This window comes from Conger conger, chromosome 6, assembly GCF_963514075.1.
Source record: "Conger conger chromosome 6, fConCon1.1, whole genome shotgun sequence".
In the NCBI taxonomy this organism is placed as follows: domain Eukaryota; kingdom Metazoa; phylum Chordata; class Actinopteri; order Anguilliformes; family Congridae; genus Conger; species Conger conger.
In genome coordinates, this window is record NC_083765.1 from 35374014 (window position 1) to 35397080 (window position 23067).

Consider the following 23067-nt stretch of genomic DNA (forward strand, 5'->3'; position numbering starts at 1 on the left):
GTGTGTTGGTGTTCCATATTTTCACTGCGTATGAGGTGGAAGTTGAAGATGCATGGGCTTGATGAGTGCAGTCTGTCACAGAGGCGATATTGTAAACTGACCTTATTAGACTATATCTCTGCATTTGGGAGCAGGCTGTGGCGCTTTGGGTGTGGTACGTGGAGCTTCTGGACTGGGCAATCGTCCTCTGGGAGAGATATGGAGGCTCTTGGGGTGGGGTATGGCTCTACGGGTGGGTCGTGGTGCTTTGGGTGTGGTACGTAATGCGTTTGGGCCACCATGCTTTGGGGGCCGGTCATGGTGGGGCAGTTTTCTCTCTGGTAGCGCACAGGCAACCGGATTTACTGCAGTGTGCTGCCGCTGAGAAGCCACGGCCAACACACGGCCCTCACAGCCTGACGGGCATCCAGCGCCGCCCTTTCTGTTCCCGGCCTACATTTCCCACAAGCCTCTGTTCTATTACAGCCCCACAGGTTCGCCCACACAGAAGCGAGGCCATTTACCACCGCCATCCGCCCAGACTGGAGATATGCCAGATGTTACGCGCGGTGCATAGTCTCTGCGTCACCCCGCTAATGCGTGTGGACAGACATGCGCACATACGTAGACTGTGTGTGTGTGTGTGTGTGTGTGTGTGTGTGTGTGTGTGTGTGTGTGTGTGTGTGTGCGCGCGTGTGCACAGACACACGCCTGCGCAACGATTGCATCATGCGGAATTGTGGAGAGACACTGGCTGCGTCTGCCTTTGTTATACAGCTGTGCTGCATTCGTCTCACCTGTGTGTGTGTGCGTGCATTTGTGCATGTCCACCCGCCTGCGTGCGTGCATGCGTGCGTGCGTGGATACATGTCTGAGTGTGTCCATCCATGTATCTGTGCATTTCTGTGTGTGTACCATCTCTTCAGAATCAAATGCTTATATCCTCAGTAAATGCAGTCGTATACCCTTTTGAATGTGGATTCCTCTGTTATCTCAGCAGTCTTCATATTCTACCTGTGACGGTCTTTTCACATGCCCCTTTTCCAAAGCTCAGATGATGCCATTTTTAAGGTTTTGTAAACGATGATCCGTGTTTCTGAAGAGGGGAAGGAGAGAGTCTCTGCACTCTGATTGGCTGCAAGTGTGTGCACTGTGGAAAGTAGGTTATAGAGAGTTTAACCCGGTTGTGTGTGTGTGTGTGTGTGTCTTCACAGGGTTTTCTGAAGAACGAGAGGGACAATGCTCTGTTGTCAACCATCGAGGAGTCACGACGCAGGGTGAGTCTCCACCTCACTCATCAGCCACACGCACACGTACACACACACACACACACACACACACACACACCCCTTCAGATGCCTGCTGCTCCGTGTTCAGGGGGAATGCCGTAGTAACTGCAGTCTCTCCAGTAACCACATTATTCCAAGTAACCATAGTAATCAGTGTTACCCCAGTGTCCGTAGTAGTCCCTGTACCCCCAGTAACCTAACCAACTCCCATATCCCCAGTAACCATAGCACCCCCCCATAACCCCAGTAACAGTACTAGTCCAGAACCCCAGTATCCCTCATAACCCTCATCGCCGTAGTAACTCCAGTAGCTTTTGTGTCCCCCATAGTCCCCCTGCGCTTGTCCTGTTGGTTATTCATTTCCACGGTGATGGGAGAAGTAGCAGGAAGTGTTGAGGATGGCCCTGTTGGCCTAGTTGCTTCCTGCCGCGTGATTGACTTTACGGGAAGCGAAGCTCCTCCCCTGCTCTCTCCTTCACTCTCTCTTTCTCTCTTTCTCCCCCTCCTTCCGATCAATGCCTCTGCTCCACCACCACTTGCCTTCCGTCCATCGATATGCTCCTAAATATAGCCTCCGGCGGCCCTGGGCTAATATTAACACTCCTGTATCCTCGTAGCTAACGCACCCCGCCGCAGAACAGAGCGGGCGGCCGAGGCACGCATCTATACCGCTAAAGACTTACACTTTTATACAAAGGCCTCTCACTTGTTTTCAGATTTGTTCATGTTTATTGTTTATTGTTCAGTGGAATACTGCTTTGCATGAAGAAGGACATGGCCATGTCACACTGTGCTCCACTGTCCTACTCTTCTTGTTGTGTTTGACCGCTTAGCTCAGGCTAATATTAGCTTTCCTTTAATGATTTGTCCTCGGTAGAAGTTCAGAAAAGGTTTAATTAGAACGATCTTTTCAATTAGCGCGCGGTCCCCTGGCGGGACAGAAAATAGAGGGAGGTCTGGAGACTCTTAATGGGGCTCCGGCCTAAATGTGGAGCAGCGGAGAGGGAGAGAGCCCGGGCCCAGTTTCCGGCGTTTTCCGCAGCCTCGCCCAAAGGGCGCGACCCACTTAGCGGCTCCCCGGATCAGCCCCCTCCGGCGTGATGTTACTCAGCCCAGCTCGCGGTTCTGACCCGCCCCCTCAGGGCGTAGCCGTTGGCATTGTTCATGCGCGGGGGCCGTGTCCGCGGTCCTGGAGAGTCAGAAGGCGTGCGTTACTCAGAATTGCCATTGTTAACTCGATTAATTTGTTCATTATTAACTTAAAGCTGTTGCTTATACAGTCAGGCCAGGTCACCTCACCTGGATTCTTGGGTCTTGAGTTGGCCGGTGATTTTGAGCTGAAACCAAAGCCGGCAGGCCTCACGTTGCAAGCTGCTGTTCTAGTGCTTTCCGTGGCCCGGTTTTCTGAGACCCGAGCCAATTCCGCTGTTCTTCCCCTTCCGTCCCTGTTCATGCTTTCTCTCGCTCCCTCTTTCTTTGTTCCCCCATCCCTGCCTTTCTCTCTCCTTTTCTTTCTCCTTATCTGTCTCTGTCTTTATTTCCTCATTGTCTCTGTCATTCTCTTTGTTCCCCCATATCTATCTTTCTCTTTCCTTTTCTCTTTTTCCCTTCCTCTCTCTCTCCCCCACCATCATTTTCTCTCCCTCTCTCACTCCTGCTCTCTCTCTCCACTCTTTCTCTCCTGCTCTCTCTCCTCCCTCTCTCACTCCTCTCTCCTTTCCCTCTCTCACTCCTGCTCTCTTTCTCTCCCCCTCCCTCATTCTCTCTCCCCCCTCCCATATCCCCCCCTCACTCTCTCTCTCCCTCACTCTCTCTCTCTCTCTCCCTCCCTCTCTCTCAGACGTTCCTCCTGGCGGAGGAGTACCACAGGGAGTCGATGTTGGTGCAGTGGGAGCAGCTGAAGCAGCGGGTGCTCCACACCCTCCTGGGGGCGGGGGAGGACGCCCTGGACTTCACCCAGGATGTGGAGGTCAGTGCCGGCTGTGTGCCCTTCAGACATGCTGCCGCTCACGTTCAGAGTTACACGGACATGACACGCACGCCACTGCTCACTCAAACACGCCCGTCTGCAAGGGCTCAGAACCGAGACACGTTTTACAGTTTCAGAATCATTTTGTACCGTTTCTGGTCATTCCTAGCACTTGGAACTGTACTGGGCACTAGGGTCTTTCAGTGCACTTGTCCCTGGTTATGGTTATGTACTTCATTGTGTGTCACTCAGTCTATAACAGCGTCTGCCAAATGCCTGTAATTTACTGTAAATGTCAATGTAGTTCTAAATTCCGTCTGAAAGCGTCTTTAAAACTGCTTTAAAAAGCTATTTGCTCAAAACCACCCATAGTGCTCCTATAAAGCGTTTCCCCAAGTAGTTGTCTGAAATGCATCTGTCTGCTTCAGAAAAGCATTTGGTTGCACTTAGGCAGTTATGCAAAAGGTTGTCTGAAGAACCTTGGCAGTAAAATGAATTTGTCTTGATCACACTGATCGCACCAATTGGCCTTTCTTTGTTAATTTACATATATGCTTATTTTACTGGCTGGTCTTTATTGCTATCGTAGAATATTAATTATCTTGGCTAACTGTCATCCTCAATCTCAACTAGAAGATAGACTGTTTCCATAGCAACTGCAGATCTGTTTAACAGGAGCAGAATCCTTAGATTACCTTACAGTAAAACGCATAAGGCCACGTTATTCTATGCTATGACTGCTATTGTGCAGAAACTGCTGATCTCATCCCTCCTCCTCAGGTTGTGCCATGGCTACCCTGACTCTTTAACTACACTACAAAAAATACAAATTCTGTAAAAGTATATTAGTCTTATATTTATACTTCATCTCTATTACGATTTTGTTAAGACAGAAACGTTGCCAATAAGGTGAAACGGTGTGACTCATTTGAAGATTTGCCAATAGGCTAAAGAAAAAATTGTCAAGCAAACGGTAACTTCAAACAAGCTAATATTTTCTACTTGAGAGAAAAAAGTTATATATCATATATATATCATCATATATCATTATAAGACACCATTGTTGTAACATGAATAGTTAGTGTTAGACATTGATTATAAATGGGGCTTCTGTGTTTTTTTCTCGGTAATAATCTTGGCATTCCTGAAATGAACACTGGTTCTCCACATCTGTAAGACACTCTGCATAAGAGCAGCATTTCAGAAATTATTAGGCAAAACAATGTCTAAAAGCATATTTAGCCAATAAAGCGCTGGTACATTTTTATGAAACTGGTACACCTGAATTTAGCATAGGTAAAATCTAAAATTAGGTATAACCTAAAATCAGAGCCACTGAATTTTGCAAGTCATCTTCAGTGCATATTAAATTTTTTGAGGATTCTTATGTGGGACCACAGACATTATAAATGGAATTGCTCAAGAAAAAATAATATCCAGTTATGTAAAATTAATTGTATGTCACAGTAAGCTGGAGAAGTTGCTCCAGATAAGAGAATTTGAAAAATGTAAAAGGATGACCTAAAACCACAGGAATTTACACTGCGTGTCCTTGCTTCTGGATTATTCATTTAGACATTCAGTAAAGCCGGAATCTCACCGCCTGGATTTCCTCTGGTTTCTCTGCAGTTCTGAGCAGATTTGTTCTCATTTCTGTGGCGCTACTCGTAGGAATATTTTTGCGGCTGTGTTCATTTGCATAATTACTTTCACAAAGTGGACACTCTAAATTATGAGCCGCACTCCTTCGCACAATTCTCATAGCTGGAGGAGTATTGTGCCTTAGTGCCTTCGAGCTCTGCACTCACTGAAGAACTGTCGCATGAAGTGGACTCATTCGGCCCTTGAGGAGGACTCCAGTACCCAAGATGCCGCACCACTGATTCTCGCTCCCGGTTTCTCTCTTCACTTGCAGAGCTGTACATACATGTATGCTCATACACACACACACACACACACACACACAAATGCACACACTGCTACACACACACACACACACACAAATGCACACACTGTGCTACACACACACACACACACACACACACACACACACACACACAAACGCACACCTACACCGTTATCTTGAGACGAGCCCTGAAGGACGACTCGTTGGGAGAGGAGTTGCACTCCGACTCCAGCCGCGCACGGTTTTCACGGCACGTCCATCAAAAATGTATAACTCTCCCAATAAAAAGAAGAATCCATGGGGCAAAGCTGCTTCTCATACGTTCAATAATATATGAGCAAACATAGAACATGGCACCTCTGTGAGCTTAAAGTCCCATCTTTAATCTGGACTTCAGCACAATAAAAGGACTCCTATCTTTATAGTGGAGAAACTGCAGACAAGCCTGCAATGTCAAAATAAATAACTAGAGTCTGGATGACTTTTCATTTTTTGCATACAGGCTCCTTTAATTATTATCCAGGCTGGGGGATTAATTTTATGCCCAACCCTCTAGCCTCAGTGCCCCATCCGCAACCTGAACTATTCCTGCTGTGCCACAACCACACAGCCCAACTCTGTCCCACACCTCCAAAGAGGGTTTCCTATCAAACTAATTTCCATGATATGTGGCATTTTTAATGAATTACGATTCTGCAATATTACGCTCACGATTTTTTAAATGTGCATCTCATTTGTATCTTATTAATTCATCTTAATTTTTGACATTTTTTTTTTTTCACCCACCAAAATATTATTATTATTATTGTAGTATTGTGATGCTAGAATATAACAATGGCTCTGTTTTTGGAATTGTGTCTTTTCTACACACACATGAATTGGGTTGAGATGACCCCCCCCCCCATTACATCACTTCCTTTTGTGTCCTCTTCCAAGTCTTTCATCAGGGGGTGATTAGAAACATAGTTATAACTCCACCATTAATAAAAATGACATTATATTAATACAAGTAAATTAAATTGTAATTTCTTTTTGGTGGAGTATTGTAATATCTTATTCTTTAATCTCTTTAAAGAAAAAACTCTTAAGCATCTGAGTGGAGATACTCTGGATGAACCGCGCGTTGCGTTAGTCCATGTTAGCGTGTAACGGAGTGGAGATACTCTGGATGAACCGCGCGTTGCGTTAGTCCATGTTAGCGTGTAACGGAGTGGAGATACTCCGGATGAACCGCGCGTTGCGTTAGTCCATGTTAGCGTGTAACGGAGTGGAGATACTCCGGATGAACCGCGCGTTGCGTTAGTCCATCTTAGCGTGTAACGGAGCGGAGATACTCTGGATGAACCGCGCGTTGCGTTAGTCCATGTCAGCGTGAAACGGAGCGGCGTTGTATGCCCTGAGGTGGGGTGGGTAGTGCGTTTTTTCTTTGCAGTTAAATATGAGCGCTCATGCGTGGATAATGTCCTGCTCAGAGGGTTTCATGCTACACTGGCCATCACGCTGTGGATTGTTCAACAGCTGTGATGTTCGAGGAGATGAAGAGACACACACACATCCGCACACACTGTGCCGTTGACAGGTGCTAGAAGCTGGAGACGGACGTATACTGTGTGTGTGATCCGTGTCACGGTCCGGACCCGAGGCCTGACCCTGTGTGCTCTGTGTTCCAGCCCAGCTTTGTGACTGATGTGGGGGCACCAGGACGCAGCTCGCTGGACAGCGTGGAGGTGGCCTATGGACGACAGGTGAGTGTCTCAGCCAATCAAACTGTGTCATATGATGCAGGGTGTCTGGAATTGCCTACAGTTCCCAGAATACAGTTCAAGTCAGGCCAGGGCAGCTTTCAAACTGAAACTCCATTAGTAGGCTTTTAGTTGCCTATTTGGAGCAGATGGCTCTACAATGTCAAAATGTAATGGGGAGCTGTTTTATCACCAGATTTATCTTTTCAAAGTAATTCAATCATTTAAATTCCACAGTCCTCTTTTCAGAAGAGGTTAAAGTGCTCATGCTCCTTTAGTCTGTTGCTATTGGTATAAGGGCGGGGTCATGTTCATTTAAGAAGTCTGCCTCTTCTATCTGGCCGCCTCGGTCAGTGTTTGGGAGGGGAGCATTTTATGGTCACTGCCAATTAGTAGAGCACTTGATGTCCCCTTCCTCTATGTAGGCGTGGCCTGTAGTGGAGGCATGCTGGGAGCGGACAGGAGTGAAGTGGGTCATGTCACTCAGCACAGTTACGGATCGAACAGGGCCAGGGGGCATGCAGAGCAAAGCATGCTGGGAGACGGCACAATAGGGAGGACAGTCTCTTTCTGTGTTGCATTTTATTCCTGTTCTCTGTCTCTGTTTCTCTCTCGCTCGCTCGCTCGCTCTCTCTCTCTCTCTCTCTCTCTCTCTCTCTCTCTCTCTCTCTCTCTCTCTCTCTCTCTCTCTCTCTCTCTCTCTCTCTCTCTCTCTCTCTCTCTCTCTCTCTCTCTCTCTCTCTCTCTCTCTCTCTCTCTCTCCTTTATCTGCCGGCTAGTCGGCACATTCCGGAAGCACAGCCATGTGCCGCCACATTGCGTGCGGCGTCATCCTCCTCGTCTTCGCGCTCTTCTTCGAGGACCTCCTCCTCATCTTCGTCCTGTTTGCGCTGTTCTTCATCGTCCATCGCTTCACGGCGCAGGCGTAGCGCACCCCGCCGGGCGGCTCGTCCTCTCCCAGGTCCATGGATAACCCCCGCCCCTCCCCCCTTCTCTTCCCGCAGATCTACGTTTTCAACGAGAAGATCGTGAACGGCCACGTCCAGCCCAACCTGGGGGACCTGTGCGCCTCTGTGGCCGACAGCCTGGATGACAAGGTAGGCCCGAATCACAGCCTCCCAGCCCCAGTGAACTACAAGCCCAATCTCTGCACTCTAGCCCTGGTTTTCAAGAACCTCTTTTACCCCACGCCGAGCTCCCATTTACCTTTTCTGTAGGATCAGCATTTGATGCTACCGATAACACCAAGATGGCAAAGGTCTGCTGGATACTCCTAAAAATAATGGAAAACTACCCAGAATTGGACCTGAAATGATCTGGCCGTTGTCCAGCTCTGCAGTGGTGAGGAAAGGGCTAGGTGAGGCCATCGTGGCATTGCTAAATTATTTATGAGATCCTTCTGGAAGGTTCTGCCACCTACCGAGATGTGGAGAACTGGAGCTTCAGCAGCAGCATAAACCAACACTCTCCAGGGATTCTCAGTCTAGTTCAAAGGTGTTATGTACTGCAGAATCCATGGGCAAGGATCATTTAGCTTGTCAAGCTTAAAAGTAACTGTAAAACAAGCTGATATTTGCTACATATTTAATTACTGGACTTATTAAGACTGACTTTTTGCAGTGTAGTGTCGTAGACATTTTTGGGCCTTGGTAGGAGCAAGCTATTGAGAGTGAATTTGCAGTATCTGCTGGTGATTATGTTGGGGTTTTATGTCTCTGTAGGTGAAAGAAGTGTGTATGCCGTGATTCTGAGCGCCCTGTGATTTTGTAGGGGGCACAACTAGTAAGGGAGTTTCCTTATCCCTGCTCTTTGCTCTCTTTCTGCGTGTGTGTCTTCATGCCTGTGTGTCTGTATGTGTGTGTGTGTGTGTGCGTGTCTCTCTGCGTGTGTCTGTCTGTCTGTCTGTGTGTGTGTGTGCGTGTCTCTCTGCGTGTGTGTCTGTGTGTGTCTGTCTGTGTGTGTTTGCATGTCTCTCTGCGTGTGTCTGTCTGTGCAGAACGTGTCTGAGATGTGGCTGATGGTGAGGCAGATGACGGACGTGCTGCTGGTCCCGGCCAAGGACTCACTGAAGAGCCGCGTGGCCGTCAACATGCAGATGGCCTTCGTCCGGCAGGCCCTGCAGTTCCTGGAGAACAGGTGGGAGAGAGAGAGGGAGAGAAAGAGGGGGAGAGAGCGAGGGAGAGCGGGAGGGAAAACAAGGGAGAGGGGGACGAATGTGGAGATGGGGTGCAAGGAAGAGAGGTTCTGGAGGGCCGCAGCAACTGTATATTTACAGTTCTCCTTCAGTCAGCAGGCAAGGTACTGTAGGCCATGGAAATGACGTGTGGACTCTTTTTAGCTAATCAGTGAGTAAAACATATCATTACGTTCTGAAATGCACCACAAACCTGGACTGGACTGGACTGGACTGGAACGAGAGGACCTGCATCACAGAGATCGTGTGCTAAACGCATCGCTTCCTTGTGTGTCCGTCTTCTGTCAAACAGCTATAAGAACTACACCATGGTGACCGTGTTTGGAAATTTGCACCAGGCCCAGCTGGGTGGAGTCCCAGGGACCTACCAGCTGGTACACAGCTTCCTCAACATCAAACTGCCTGGACCACTCCCAGGCATGCAGGTAATGACTGCCCAGCAACCGCTGTATGACTGCAGACACTGACCAAGCGGGGAGTATTTTAATCACTGCAGTGGTCTATAAAAATGGAAGTACTATCCACAAGAGATATATATATATAGAAGTCGAGATGCTAGTCATGACACTATACCACCATAAGTATTAACCGCTGAAATAATAAAATAATAATAATAAATAATGTGTTTGTGATATAGCTGTTCCCTAAGTATCTTCAGGTAAAGCTGACCGTATTCTCTTTTTGTGTGTGTGTGTGTGTGTGTGTGTGTGTGTGTGTAGGATGGAGAGGTGGAGGGCCACCCTGTCTGGGCTCTGATCTATTACTGCCTGCGTTGTGGGGACCTGTCGGCCGCCATGCAGGTGGTGAACCGGGCCCAGCACCAGCTGGGCGAGTTCAAGAACTGGTTCCAGGAGTACATGAACAGCCCCGACAGACGGTGCGTCCACACTGCACCTCACCCTGCCCAATATCCAGCTATACAAATACATTAGTCTCTGAAGTTACACAACCAGGAATTAGTCCCCACTGTCCTAACTAAACTAAATGAGTCTCTAACATCCAAGCTACACAACCAGAATTTAGATTTTATCCCAGTATAGTAGCTAAATAAAAATAGGGATAAGTCTCTGTAGTTCTAGCTAAAAACAGAGGGATTAGCCTCTGTAGTTCTAGTTTAATAACCGGGATTAGTCTGTAGTTCTGGCTAAAAAAAACAGGGATTAGTCTCTGTCGTTCTAGCTAAAAATAAAAATAGGGATAAGTCTCCATAGTTCTAGCTAAAAACAACAGGGATAAGTCCCCGTAGTTCTAGCTAAATAAACTGGGATAAGTCCCCGTAGTTCTAGCTAAAAACAACAGGGATAAGTCTCCATAGTTCTAGCTAAAAACAACAGGGATAAGTCCCCATAGTTCTAGCTAAATAAACTGGGATAAGTCCCCGTAGTTCTAGCTAAAAACAACAGGGATAAGTCTCCATAGTTCTAGCTAAATGAACAGGGATAAGTCCCCATGGTTCTAGCTAAATAAACAGGGATAAGTCCCCATAGTTTTAGCTAAACCTCTCCTCCTCTCTCCAGTTTGGCTCCCGCCACAGAGAATAAGCTCCGCCTACATTACCGCCGCGTGCTGCGGAACAGTGCCGACCCCTACAAGCGCGCCGTCTACTGCCTCATCGGCAAGTGCGACATCGCCGACAACCACGGGGAGGTCGCCGACAAGACCGAGGACTACCTGTGGCTCAAGGTGAGGGTCTGACCTGGATCCCCAGTCCACATTACTGTGCTTGAGATGGAAGTGCATGCCTCTTAAGACCTGTGATTACCTGCACTATTACATTTACTCGATTGTAGTCTCAGAAGTACGCATCTGTAGTCAGCTGGCCATTGAGAACCTGTGTCATTGTAGTCCAGATGTGCTCATCTGTGTTTGCGGTACTTGAAACTGATGTGCTCAGCTGTTCTTAGCCTCGTCTCCGTGGTTACCTCCACAGCTGAACCAGGTCTGCTTCGAGGACGACGCCAACAGCGCACCCCAGGACAGACTGACCCTGGCACAGCTTCAGAAACAGCTGCTGGAAGACTATGGTGAGGCGTGTGTGTGTCTGTGTGACTCACTCTGTTGGAAGACTGGGTCCTGTGACCCCTGCCAGGCTGAAGATTAGTCTCCATTAACAGCATTGTGTGAGTCTAGCCTCATAGACTGATATGGGCATTTCGCTGTGCTGGAAACGCTGAGACGGGCAGGTTTGCGGGTTCCGCAATAGGCGAGCAGCGAGGAGATCGCTTGGCATCAAACCCCCCCCCCCCCCCCCCCACTCTCTCCCTCTTTCCCTCTCTCCCTTTCTCTCTGTCTTTCCTCCCTCCCTCTATCTTCCCCTGCTCCTCTCCCTCTATCTCTCTCGGTTTATCCCTCTCTCCGCGCAGTCTGCTGAGCTCAGATAAAGAACTGCCTGCCTGTGCAGCTCCCATCCCTCCGTTCTCACACTTCTCTCTTCCGCTGAGGTGCGAGAGCGGAGTTTTATCGCGCTCCCGCTCTGAAATAAAGGAACCGGGAGGTGTTCGCCAGACTGAATGCATCAGCAGTTCTCAGAAGAGACTCTGCTCTCCCTCTGTTGTATTCAGCACGGAGGTTATAATTGCCTGGGAGCGACAGGTAGCTTCAAACCCGGCTAATAAGACGCATCAGCTTTATGCAAATGCGTTACCGCTTCAATGGTAGCTGTGTAGTTTCCAGGAGAAAAACTTTTCTTCTTTTTTCATTTTTTTAGTTTTGCACATTTTGTTTCACATTGTGGAAGGCTGTCTTTCCCCAGATTTTTTGAAAATGTTGTTTTATGTGTTTGAAAACGTAGTTTTTTTCCCTTTTTGCATTAGAATGAAATGATTTTGTCTGTGATCAGCATCAGTATGTTGTTTTCACATTGCTTTTAATATTATTATTATTATTTTTAGTTTTTATATTTTTTTAACTTTGTTTTACTTTGGATTCCATGAATCTGTTTTATATGCTGGATTTTGTATTTTACATTTAGCAGATAGAATGATCCGTTACATCGATGTTGTTTTTAAGTTTGACTACACTTGACGTGTATAGCTTCCGTTGATACGTCCTGTTGGATATTGGTACATGTTGTGTTGTTTGCTCGTTGCGTTGACGCGGTTTCTCCTCCGCCCTCCAGGAGAGTCGCACTTCTCGGCGAGCCAGCAGCCCTTCCTGTACTTCCAGGTGCTGTTCCTGACTGCGCAGTTCGAGGCAGCCGTGGCCTTTCTGTTCCGCGTGGAGCGTCTGCGCAGTCACGCCGTGCACGTGGCCCTGGTCCTCTACGAGCTGCGTCTGCTGCTCAAGTCATCAGGCCAGAGCGCCCAGCTGCGTGAGTCCTGCTGTCTGTCTGTCTGTCTGTCTGTCTGTCTGTCTGTCTGTCTGTCTGTGAGGGCCAGAGCGCCTCTGTTCATCTTTCTGTCTTTAAGGTAGATAATTCATTATTAATCACACTGCATTCCTCCTGCTGTGACAAAAGCCTCCTTAGAGTTGCTGGCTTTGCTGGTGAGCTACAGTAACTGTGTAATAAACTGCTTCAACTGCTCAATTGCGAGCTGATGTACAGTGAAATCTGGCATTACCTGTGTGTCTGAGGCTAGATTGGGGGCGGCTGATGTAAACCCATATAAATGAAAGGGCTGTTTTCCTGTGAGAACCGCTAACTCTGCATTTGCGTTCCCTCAGTGAGTCAGGAGGCGGGGGACCCCCCCATGGTGCGGCGCCTCAACTTCATCCGCCTGCTCATGCTCTACACCCGCAAGTTCGAGTCCACCGACCCCCGCGAGGCTCTGCAGTACTTCTACTTCCTGCGGTAGGCTCCACCCCCGTGTCCCTGTTTCCGCATCTTTATTACTGCCTGCTAGGCCTGCAACGATTAGTCGACGTCTTCGACGTCGACCAGGAAATTCCGTCTATTTGCATTTTCATGATCGACCCGTCGTATTGTTTTCAACATGGCAGCGGGAAACCCAGCTGAGAGTGCTGGAAAGATTTCATTCCAAGAAAACCCGAGCAAAGCCGAAACGGCAGATCACAGCAGCACAACGGCCATGCACAAACACCGTTAAAAAAAAAAAAGGCATCCAGGAGCTGTGATGTTAGGTTATTGCTATTGTTATGTATATTTAGCTCATATGTAACGTTAACGTCAACATTTTTATTCTCAGAATGAGCTGTATTACATTAATTGAGTGATTGAGTGATTTTAGTTAAATTAACCTAAAACCCCCATGCATGTCTGAAATCTAGATCTCTCGTATTAACGTAAATACAGAATTGATCATTGTTGCAATTGGACTAGATTGTTTGAATTGTTATAATGCTACAGTTACACTAACGTTACAAAGCCCCATTTCCACTGCCGAGTTGTGACGGCTCCAGCCACTTAACGTTATGCATGCCGGTAGCAATATTAGGCTACTCTGTAACTCTGCGAAAATTTGACCACGGTTTTACATTCCATTAATCAGCGATCGAGTGTTTTATAAGGCAAGCAAAAGGCAACATCAGCAGCTGTTATAATTAACATTAGTTTTTTATTAACATCTCTGATTTTACTTATGTGCCGTCTTTGCAGTGGAAATAGCAGACGTTCGTAGTCATGCGCAACATGTCATCTAATGAATGAATGAGTGAATGAGTCACACTCGAAATATAAATAACTTCTGTTAAAATATGTTTATTCAACAAATTTAAATTTCAATGTTTTCATGTCCAAGTCCAACGTTTACAATCACCCTTATAAACACATAGCCTAATAAACAAGTAGCCATGTGCGCACTGTACGGTAATGAGTGCAGCCTCTCCATCGGATAATCTCGTTAAATCTTTTTCAGCATGTAGCTACAGGCATAGATAAATTGTATATAATGAAAAACAATGTCATAGTAACTGGTGGGTGTCATTATTTCAAGATAATGAAGTAGCTATAATGAGTCAATACATTAAAAGCAGTAAAACATGGCAAGTAGGTGACTGGCCCACACAGCATTTATGGGCTTAAACTTCATGGCTCATGATGAATATTATTATCAATATTATTAATATTATATTATTATCAATAAGTACAAATCTTAAAATAAAATGTAATTGTAATTTTCCAGTCTATGTGTAGAATTGTGCAACTGCAAACTAATTCTGATACTTTTTACGAATAGTAAATTCGTTAAAGGGCGGCCTGTAGCATAGTGGTTAAGGTAAATGACTGGGACACGCAAGGTCGGTGGTTCTAATCCCGGTGTAGCCACAATAAGATCCGCACAGCCGTTGGGCCCCTGAGCAAGGCCCGTAGCCCTGCATTGCTCCAGGGGAGGACTGTCTCCTGCTTAGTCTAATCAACTGTAAGTCGTTCTGGATAAGAGCGTCTGCCAAATGCCAATAATGTAAATTAATCTTTCGATTAATCGACTAATCTATAAAATAATTGACAGATTACACAATAACAAAATAATCGTTAGTTGCAGCCCTAGTGCCTGCACAGTCTGATGGGTGTCCCTGTTTCCACATCTTTATGACTGTCTGCAGTCTGACTGGTAGAGACCCGTGTCCCTGTTTCCACATCTTTATGACTGTCTGCAGTCTGACTGGTAGAGACCCGTGTCCCTGTTTCCACATCTTTATGACTGTCTGCAGTCTGACTGGTAGAGAGCTGGGCAGCTCGCAGGTTCAGTTCACAGGTGGGGCACTATCGTTGTACCCTTGGACAGGAAACTTCCTGTAACCTGAGTTATTTAAGAAAGAATCTAACTGAGTGTGTTGTCATTCTCTCTCTCTCTCTCTCTCTCTCTCTCTCTCTCTCTCTATCTGACTTGAATATATTCCCCTTAACCGTGCTGTTACGCACATGCAGAAACGTCTCTGTTGACGGTCGCGACAGCAGTGTGCACGACAGGAAAATGACAAGCAAATGATCACATTCTTTCTCTGTCAGTTTCTGAGCTGTGTCTTTATTTTCAAGTCCAAAAATAAATCTTGCACTGTTAATAAAGGATTACCAGCCTATGAAGATAAGCTACAGTCAACGCAAGAACAAAGCTCTACGCTCGACTCTAATGTTCTCTGACAAGTGCTTCTGTTTGCCTTTGATTACCTTTTGTTTAGGGTGTCAGACTCTGACAGTCACGGCATTCACAGCTGCATTACGCCACGCAGCCTCACGCTGCAGTTCAGCCGCTTCGCTTCTCTTTAGATGGCGGCTGACTCGCTGAATCCGGGAGGATTCAGGTCATGGCGGAGAGAGCTGGGTCTTCATAAATAACTCAGCGTGGCCTACGAATGCGTTATGAATTATGCAGGGAGCCTTGTTCCAACATGCTGTGGGAACCGTGGGCTGAGGACACAGGATGGCTTGTGTTAAGTTCCTGTGGCCGAATATTATATCACAATCAATGTTCCCATGCCTCTGTTAGTAATTCCTAACTATACGGTATATCATCATACAAGTCTATTTGCAGTGTTCTGATATGTGACTGCATATTGCCGGTGTATTGCAGGGTTCTAATTGGGGACTGTATTGCGGGATTGGAGATTGTGTATTGCCGGGCTGTGAATGGATACTGTGTATCACAAGGCTCTGATTAATCTCTTTTTGCTTGGTTTGTGTGTTTCCATCTCTTCTGATGTTATTCCCAGCAATGAGAAGGATAGCCAGGGGGAGAACATGTTCATGCGCTGTGTCAGCGAGTTGGTCATCGAGAGCCGAGAGGTGGGTCCGGGTGTTTGTGTGTTTGTGTGTGCGTGTGTGCATGTGTGTGCGTGTGTGTGTGCGTGTGTGTATGTGTGTGCCTGTGTGTGTGTGTGTGTGTGTGTGTGTGCGTGCGCGTGCGTGCGTGCGTGCGTGTGTGTATGTGCGCGTGCTCGTGTGTGTGTGTATGTACACGTAATGGCTAAAAAGCTTGGGAGATATTGCTCCATCACATTGTTCAGTAGATAGGCTGCATGTTCTGCTCAGCAGACTCGTATGTGAATTTGCTGAGATACACAGATATGTAATGTCTTGGCACCCAAAACTCTTGTATATGACTGTGTGTAAGCTCGTATTTGTGGATTCAAATACGTCATTTGTACGTGTGGGAGCTGGGAGAGATTCACTGTACAGGAAAGGCCCTAAAAACGTAATGCTTTAACCTCCGTTTTTTCCGCAGTTTGACATGCTTCTGGGACGGCTGGAGAAAGACGGCAGCAGGAAGGTGAGCTCTCTCGTGGCTACCCCTTCTCGTGTGCAGTGTTCCAGAATGTTCTGACACGAGGCAGGAGTTCTCAGAACGGGCTGCCTAGTCTTCAGTGCTCTATAAATCCGTAACCCAGGGAAACCGAATCCCCGGGCTATTTCTGGTATTCAGAGAGGTAGTCTCCTGTTCCCTCAGCCCGGAGCCATCGACAAGTTCGCCGGAGACACGCGGGCCATCATCAGCAAAGTGGCGCAGGAGGCGGAGAACAAGGGGCTGTTCGAGGAGGCCGTCAAGCTGTACGAGCTGGCCAAGGTGAGACGTGGGATTTAGTGCTGTTTGCGATGTCGTAAAACCCCTCACTGCACTCACTTGTCCTGCTGTAAGGCAGGGTGTGAATTAAATCCATCATTTCATACTCTCAGCACCATCAACTTTAATAGCTTAGCGGTTGTCGGTTTAGTGCAGGGCTGCCTAACCCTGTTCCTGGAGATCTACTGTCCTGGGGGTTCTCTCTGCAACCCTGACAAAGTACACCTCACCTAGTAGAATCGGGTGTGCCAAATTAGGGTTGAAACAAAAGCCCACAAGATGCTAGATCTCCTGGAACAGGGTTGGGCAGCCCTGGTTTAGTGTAAGAGATGGATAGATTCCTTTTCTTTCTTTACTTGTCTCTCTTTGCTTCTCTTCACCTCTCGTTTCTCTCCCTTGTCTCCTCTCTTTATCTTTTTGTCTATTCAGTTCAGTAAGTAATGCTTTCTTGGCATTGTTGCAGAAAACAATACTGCCATTAAGCAAGCGTTGGCAAAATTAGTGCAGCTGCAATGAAGATAATTTAAAATAAAGGATAGAAAGGGAAACCCAGCAAGGGTTCTTGGACAAGTATGGAAAGGTGTGGAATTATAAATTACTTTTTGATTTACTTGAGTAGATTCTATGACCTCTAAGAAGATATTTTGTCAAAAGCCAATTAAAGTAACCTTCCTTTTATTTCCGAATGAGATTATTTGTAATTTGCAATAAATAACATTTTATTCTGTATTGGATAGATAATGAAATGTTAAAAGTAAAAATCCCAACCGAATCCTCATCTAAGGGGAGAATATAATCCTGATAATAATCTCTCTCCTTCTCTCAGAACCCAGACAAGGTTCTGGAGCTGATGAACAGGCTGCTGAGCCCGGTGGTGGCTCAGATCAGTGCCCCCCAGTCCAACAAGGAACGGCTGAAGAACTTGGCGCTGGCCATCGCCGAACGGTGAGACCCGAGAACAGTGCATTGTGGGAAAGCCCAAGTCCTTGTGGATGAATATGGCAGAGCTCCCTTTAGCTGTCAGTGATTGACTTAGACTAAGTATCAACTCAGGTTTTTCTCTTCACACAGACATTTTTCTGCCTCCGTGTTTTGCCTCCTGACAGCCAGATATCAATAAACCCAAATTCATTTCTGCATAGTGCTGAACCAAGATGTGAGAACTGCAACTTTCTATGAAGGTTGCAGATTACCTGCTATTGACTTGTGTTGTATCCATGATAAAAATGATTGACTTTAACTCTGGTATCGTTATTCTGTGGTGCGTTATGGGGAGGCCCGGGTCCTCCTGTACCTCGGTCCTTTAGACATTGGCTGGTCATGTTGCCATGGTGACAGGCGTGTTCCTTCTCTCCGCAGTTACCGGACCCACGGCGTGGCGGGGGACAAGTCCGTGGACAGCACCTTCTACCTGCTGCTGGACCTCACCACGTTCTTCGACGAGTACCACGCAGGCCACATCGACCGCGCTTACGATGTGAGTGCTCCCGATACCAGGCTTTACCGTGGCACAGTGTGTGTTTATCTCAGGAGACCGCAAGGGCCCGTCGCACAATCGCTCTGTTTCTCCCGCTCGCTCTCCTCTCTGCGTTGCTCCATTTCTCCTTTTTTTTGCTCCCCATCCCCTTTTCTCTTCCCTTCTGCATGCCTCCCATCCTCTTTCTCTTACCTTCCCTGTCTCCTGTCTGTCTCCTTACTCCCCCCAACGCTCTCTCTCCCTGTCTTGCACTTTCTTTCTTGCTCTGCATCTCATTTTCACCCTCTTTTGTCCCTCTCTCTTATATGTGCTCTCTCTCTCTCTCTCTCTCTCTCTCTCTCAGGTGATGGAGAGGCTGAAGCTGGTTCCTCTCAGTCAGGACAGCGTAGAGGAGAGGGTGGCGGCCTTCCGGAACTTCAGCGACGAGGTGAGCCGCGTTTCTTTGCCTCTTTTTCCTGGTGTGCTGGAGCGTGAATGTACCGCTCGCTCACACAGGCTCCCAGAGTTACGCCACCCCGCTCTGATTCCAGGTCCGGCATAACCTGTCAGAGGTCCTCCTGGCCACCATGAACATCCTGTTCACGCAGTACAAGCGCCTGAAGGGGGCGCCGGCGGGCACCCCGGGCCGGCCACAGCGCTCCATGGAGGACCAGGATTTGGTGAGGGGAGGGGGGGGGGGGGCTGGGGTGAGGGGGTCAAAGGTTTTCAGGGGTGGGCAGGATTTCAATCGCATGTGTTTGAAATGTGTATTCGAATTGGTCGCTCGCCTGCTTTGTTGGTATGCTTTTACCTCTGCACCACCTGCAACCTATGACCTCGCTATGTCGATAGTAGTTTGTGTGTGTTTATATTGCGTTTGCTAGTTTTTGTTCCAACCGATTGTTATGACTTAGCTTTCTAAACATTTTTCTGTTTTAGTCCTGTGTGAGGCCACAGGAGAATGTTTTCACCCTGGGTGTGTGAGCAGTCTTCATGTGCAGTCACGGTTATATCAGAAATATGAGCTCAACGTGTAATTGGGCTAATAATATAAAAGCAGAAGTGGGAAAGAAACCCCAAAATGGATGGGCCCTCCTCACGCACCCCCCAGTGTGTAGACCCAGATTCTTCATTTTATCAGTGTGAAGACTTAAGCTTTTAAAACTGGCCTGGGATCAGTGTGCAGTCTGAATGAGTGAGTGAATGAGTGTCCTCTCTCTCTCTCTCTCTCTCTCTCTCTCTCTCTCTCTCCTGCAGCAGCTGCGCAGTCAGGCGCGGGCGCTCATCACGTTCGCGGGGATGATCCCCTTCCGCATGGCGGGAGACACCAACGCCAGGCTGGTCCAGATGGAAGTCCTGATGAACTGACCTGTCTGCTACCACCGCCGCCCCTCCCCAAAATCCCTCCCCTGTTCCCTCCTCCCCTGTTCCCTCCTCCCCCCTCATTCATTTACCGCTGACCCCCCCCCCCCCCCTCCATTCGCATTGTGTTTCTGTGTTCTCCTTTATATTTGTATTTTTCTTACATTTGAAATAATAAAAAAAGAAATTAAGTTTACTTTTCCCTTTCGTTTGTTTTCATTTTCGTCATGTTCTGTTTCCGTTTCAGTGTTTTGTTTTTGGGTTGTCTTTTTGTCTTATTTATTTTCTGTTTTTGTCCTTTGCATACGAATAGGGTGGAATTAATTTTGATGTACCACTCTCCATTAAGATGGGGGTTTTTTTTCCCATAAATGCTGAGTCATTGTAATGGTTTGCTCACACAGTACTTAATTTAATGTTTCACATAAACCATTTGACTTATTTAGATTTAAGTGTTTTTTGTTGAGGTAACAAAAAACCATGTAGCCATGTACAATGTGGAGTTTTAGGATTGGATTCCAAGCCCAATGCTTGTGTCAACACAGGATTAGACTAAACCAGCTAAGAATACTTTTACCCTGATGGGAAAACCCACAGGCTAGTTCAACATGTAGCCAGTAGATGGCACTGTTGTAGTTATATGATATGGATATATCAAAGACCTCAATTGGAGTTAGTGGAAGGTGACGACCTCAAAAAGGTGTGGATGTAGTTCCGTAATTTAAGAGCTGCACCTTTTTTTTTTTTTTGGTTTGGTTTGGTTTGGTTTTCATTCCTGTAAGCAAGTCTTTCTCCTGCTCAAACATGTGCACTTTCATATCGCTTCAGTGCAGCGCTTACCATGCGAGACACAAATGTTTTTGGGTTGACAATGCAGGTGGAGCCCTGCTGAGAGAGGCACTCTTACCTCAGTCGCTCGGACTGCGTCCCAGACAGGTCCCTATTTCCAAACTGCACTACCCTGGTGTAAAATCCGGCTGTGACCATGTTGAAATTACCAGCTACCTAGCTTGAGCTGTTTTTGTTTTGTTTTTTTCCGTAGGGTACCGTTTTGGCAGCCATTTTGTGGACTGCACTATGTTAATACAGGAGTTGTATATAAATGTATCACCTTTAATTAGCCCTCTAATGCAGGCTTTTGCCAAGGACTCGCATCATAATGGCCTGTCAGCAGCAGTGCAGTAAGTCTGCTACTGCAGTCGGGAGCAGGATGTTCAGCACATTTATAAGATTTTAGTACACAGAAGTAACAGAAAGGTACACACCAGTCTGGTAGTTCTGTACCAATCCTCCTGATGGGGGATGTTCTAGGGGCCATGCCATGCAAATTTGTTACCAAGCTATGCTACCAAGACTGGTGTGTACCATGATACCAAGCTATATCTATGTTCTAGACATCAGAAGATTTGTGCAAGCTTTTCCTGCCAGTAAATTATTGGAACACGGTTGCCCTGAGGTTATATTAAAGAATGTGGTTTTGGTTTCATTATTGGAACGCGGATCTGACCAAGTGAAGCATAGCACCAGTCACGCTACTGTGCTGCCCTACCCCTTAACTTAGCCAGAAATGCACACCACGCCAAGCCCATAGGCGCATACAGAGAGCTCTGCTCCTCATTGCCAGGGAGACCCGACAATGGGCGTGCTCCACCCACTCGCTTCCATTGAGACCGAGCCCAAAGAATACTGTGCCTGCCACCTCGCCCCCGACTGCAGCTACTATAGAAATCAGATCTGACGTTTGGTAGCGGGAGGCTTTTGAGGCTCCGTGTTTTGTGGCTGGGTATGCTCAAGTGCCCGTTCCTTACAGAAGAGTCATGTTTTCCCCACGCCCGCGTCGCCGTGGAGACGCAACCGGTATGGGTGCCGCAGCTGGTGTTGTGAATCAGGCCGATGCCGCACGACTGCTAGAACCCGGCTATTTCACAACACCAGGGTGGCACCGTGCCACTGCCGACGCGTCTCCGGGAGATCGCCGAGGGAGATCGCCGAGAGCGACAACAACAGTCCCTGGAAACGATGCCTTATGTCATTTATCGATTCCAATTGTTTTCTGTGGTGTTGTTTTGATAGTTTTGCTGTTCTGTTTATTACGATGCCCTCTATAATGTTTGGGAAAGACCCATCATTTATTTATTTGCCTCTGTACTCCACAATTTTGGAGTAGATTTGTAATTAAAAAGAAATCACGCGGTTAAATTGCATTTTTATACATTTTCGTTTCACCATGAAACAGACATGGTATGTAAATGAAAGTAGTCAAGTTTAGTATTTTGCTGCATATTCTTTGCATGCCATGACTTCCTGATGTCTGTGACCTATCAACATCATTATCTTATTTTCAGGCTGTCCTACAAGCGATACTGAAACACTTTGCAGTCATGGCATGCAAAAGATATGCTACAAAATGCTAAGCATGATCACATTAATTTACATAACATTGCTCTGTCTCAAACGTTTTTGTATTACAAATCTAAAACTGTGGAGTTCAGAGGCAAATTACTAAATGATGGGTCTTTGTTCTAAACTTTAAGGAGGGTACTGTATGTTTAAAAAGCTTTCATTCTTCAACTTCAACTTTTATTTAAATAAACACTTTTAATCTGTTACGTCCCACTCCTGTGGTGAACTGTAGGTGTGTGGTGTCGTGTGAAGAAAAACAGACTGCAAAACACACTTTACAAATAACAAAGTTGGAAAGCAGCCAACACTGTACATCTAGCTCTCCAAAATCAGAAATCTGTGGAGATAAAATGACGGAATGAATCTTGAAAACTTTTATCTTTGCCCTTTACTTAGTTGCCTGTTGACTGATCTTATTAGGCAGTGGATAGTCAAATTCCAAAAGTTATCCGAGTGATCAGTTAAACTAGCACAGAATTTTACACAGGATCAATTCCAAGCACACACGAATGACTGATCTAGTTGCTCTATGTGTCTCGCGTTTTTTCACACTGATAATATTTCTGGAAAATTCACTGCTATGCTGTTTGCGGTTTTCTTAAAGCAGATACCGGCCTTACAGAAAAAAAATCTATTTTTACAAGGGAATTTTGTTCTCATTCACCACAAACATTGTGACATTTAAGGGCCTGCAGTTATGTACATTTCTTGGTACAGTGATGATGACTGCAGGCTGTATCAAAATATATTTTTGACACTTTGTTATTTTACTCCAGAGTCATAAAGCACCGCAGTATGCTGATCTGGAATCAGTTTGGCCAGACCTCTTTTGGGATTTCACGCTCTATTATGCATTAATAATGGCCAATATCTCCCTGCAGCAGGAGCTTAGGGCCTGCTCTGAGGTCAGCATGAATGAACAGTTTTTTAAACTGCTCAAGTTAATAAAGAACAAGGTGTATGTACAGGACGGGCAAGGTCACCCTGAGGAAGGCAGGTGTGTCTTTTGTCTTATTGCACAACATGACCCAAGAGTTTTTTCAAGGTTGATTTATATTATATTTATTTGGTTCTCATGTTTTTAGTCATCCTATTCTCACACCGTTTATAATGCACCTGGACTTTTTGTGACACAATATAAATGGGATGTGAGTCTGTGGATTTGTGTCCGGGTCATCTGGAATGCTTAAATTAATTGTATGCATTAAAGCTATTTCTTTGACCAGGAAGCTCAGTGATGTTGCATGAAGCGATGATGAAGCAGTTTCCTATTTATATTGAGAATCTGGAGGTAAACACAGAAGAAGAAC

General features: G+C 46.5%; 1 protein-coding gene across 3 annotated transcripts in view; it reads left to right on the forward strand.

Moving 5' to 3' along the window:
* nup93 (nucleoporin 93) overlaps window positions 1-19550 on the forward strand; it is a 35758-nt gene extending 16208 nt beyond the window's left edge. For 2 of the 3 annotated variants that reach the window (XM_061245856.1, XM_061245857.1), the window contains exons 4-22: window positions 1194-1256; window positions 3109-3237; window positions 6814-6888; window positions 7890-7982; window positions 8882-9021; window positions 9372-9504; window positions 9799-9956; window positions 10597-10762; window positions 11010-11103; window positions 12198-12389; window positions 12743-12869; window positions 15689-15761; window positions 16201-16245; window positions 16423-16539; window positions 17363-17481; window positions 17896-18013; window positions 18357-18440; window positions 18544-18672; window positions 19250-19550. In XM_061245856.1, coding sequence (XP_061101840.1) covers window positions 1194-1256; window positions 3109-3237; window positions 6814-6888; window positions 7890-7982; window positions 8882-9021; window positions 9372-9504; window positions 9799-9956; window positions 10597-10762; window positions 11010-11103; window positions 12198-12389; window positions 12743-12869; window positions 15689-15761; window positions 16201-16245; window positions 16423-16539; window positions 17363-17481; window positions 17896-18013; window positions 18357-18440; window positions 18544-18672; window positions 19250-19360 — 2166 coding nt within the window. In that variant the 3' untranslated portion in view covers window positions 19361-19550. The remainder of the gene's footprint in view (window positions 1-1193; window positions 1257-3108; window positions 3238-6813; window positions 6889-7889; window positions 7983-8881; window positions 9022-9371; window positions 9505-9798; window positions 9957-10596; window positions 10763-11009; window positions 11104-12197; window positions 12390-12742; window positions 12870-15688; window positions 15762-16200; window positions 16246-16422; window positions 16540-17362; window positions 17482-17895; window positions 18014-18356; window positions 18441-18543; window positions 18673-19249) is intronic. The other variant, XM_061245858.1, reaches the window with a different exon arrangement.
* Window positions 19551-23067: the final 3517 nt, after the last annotated feature.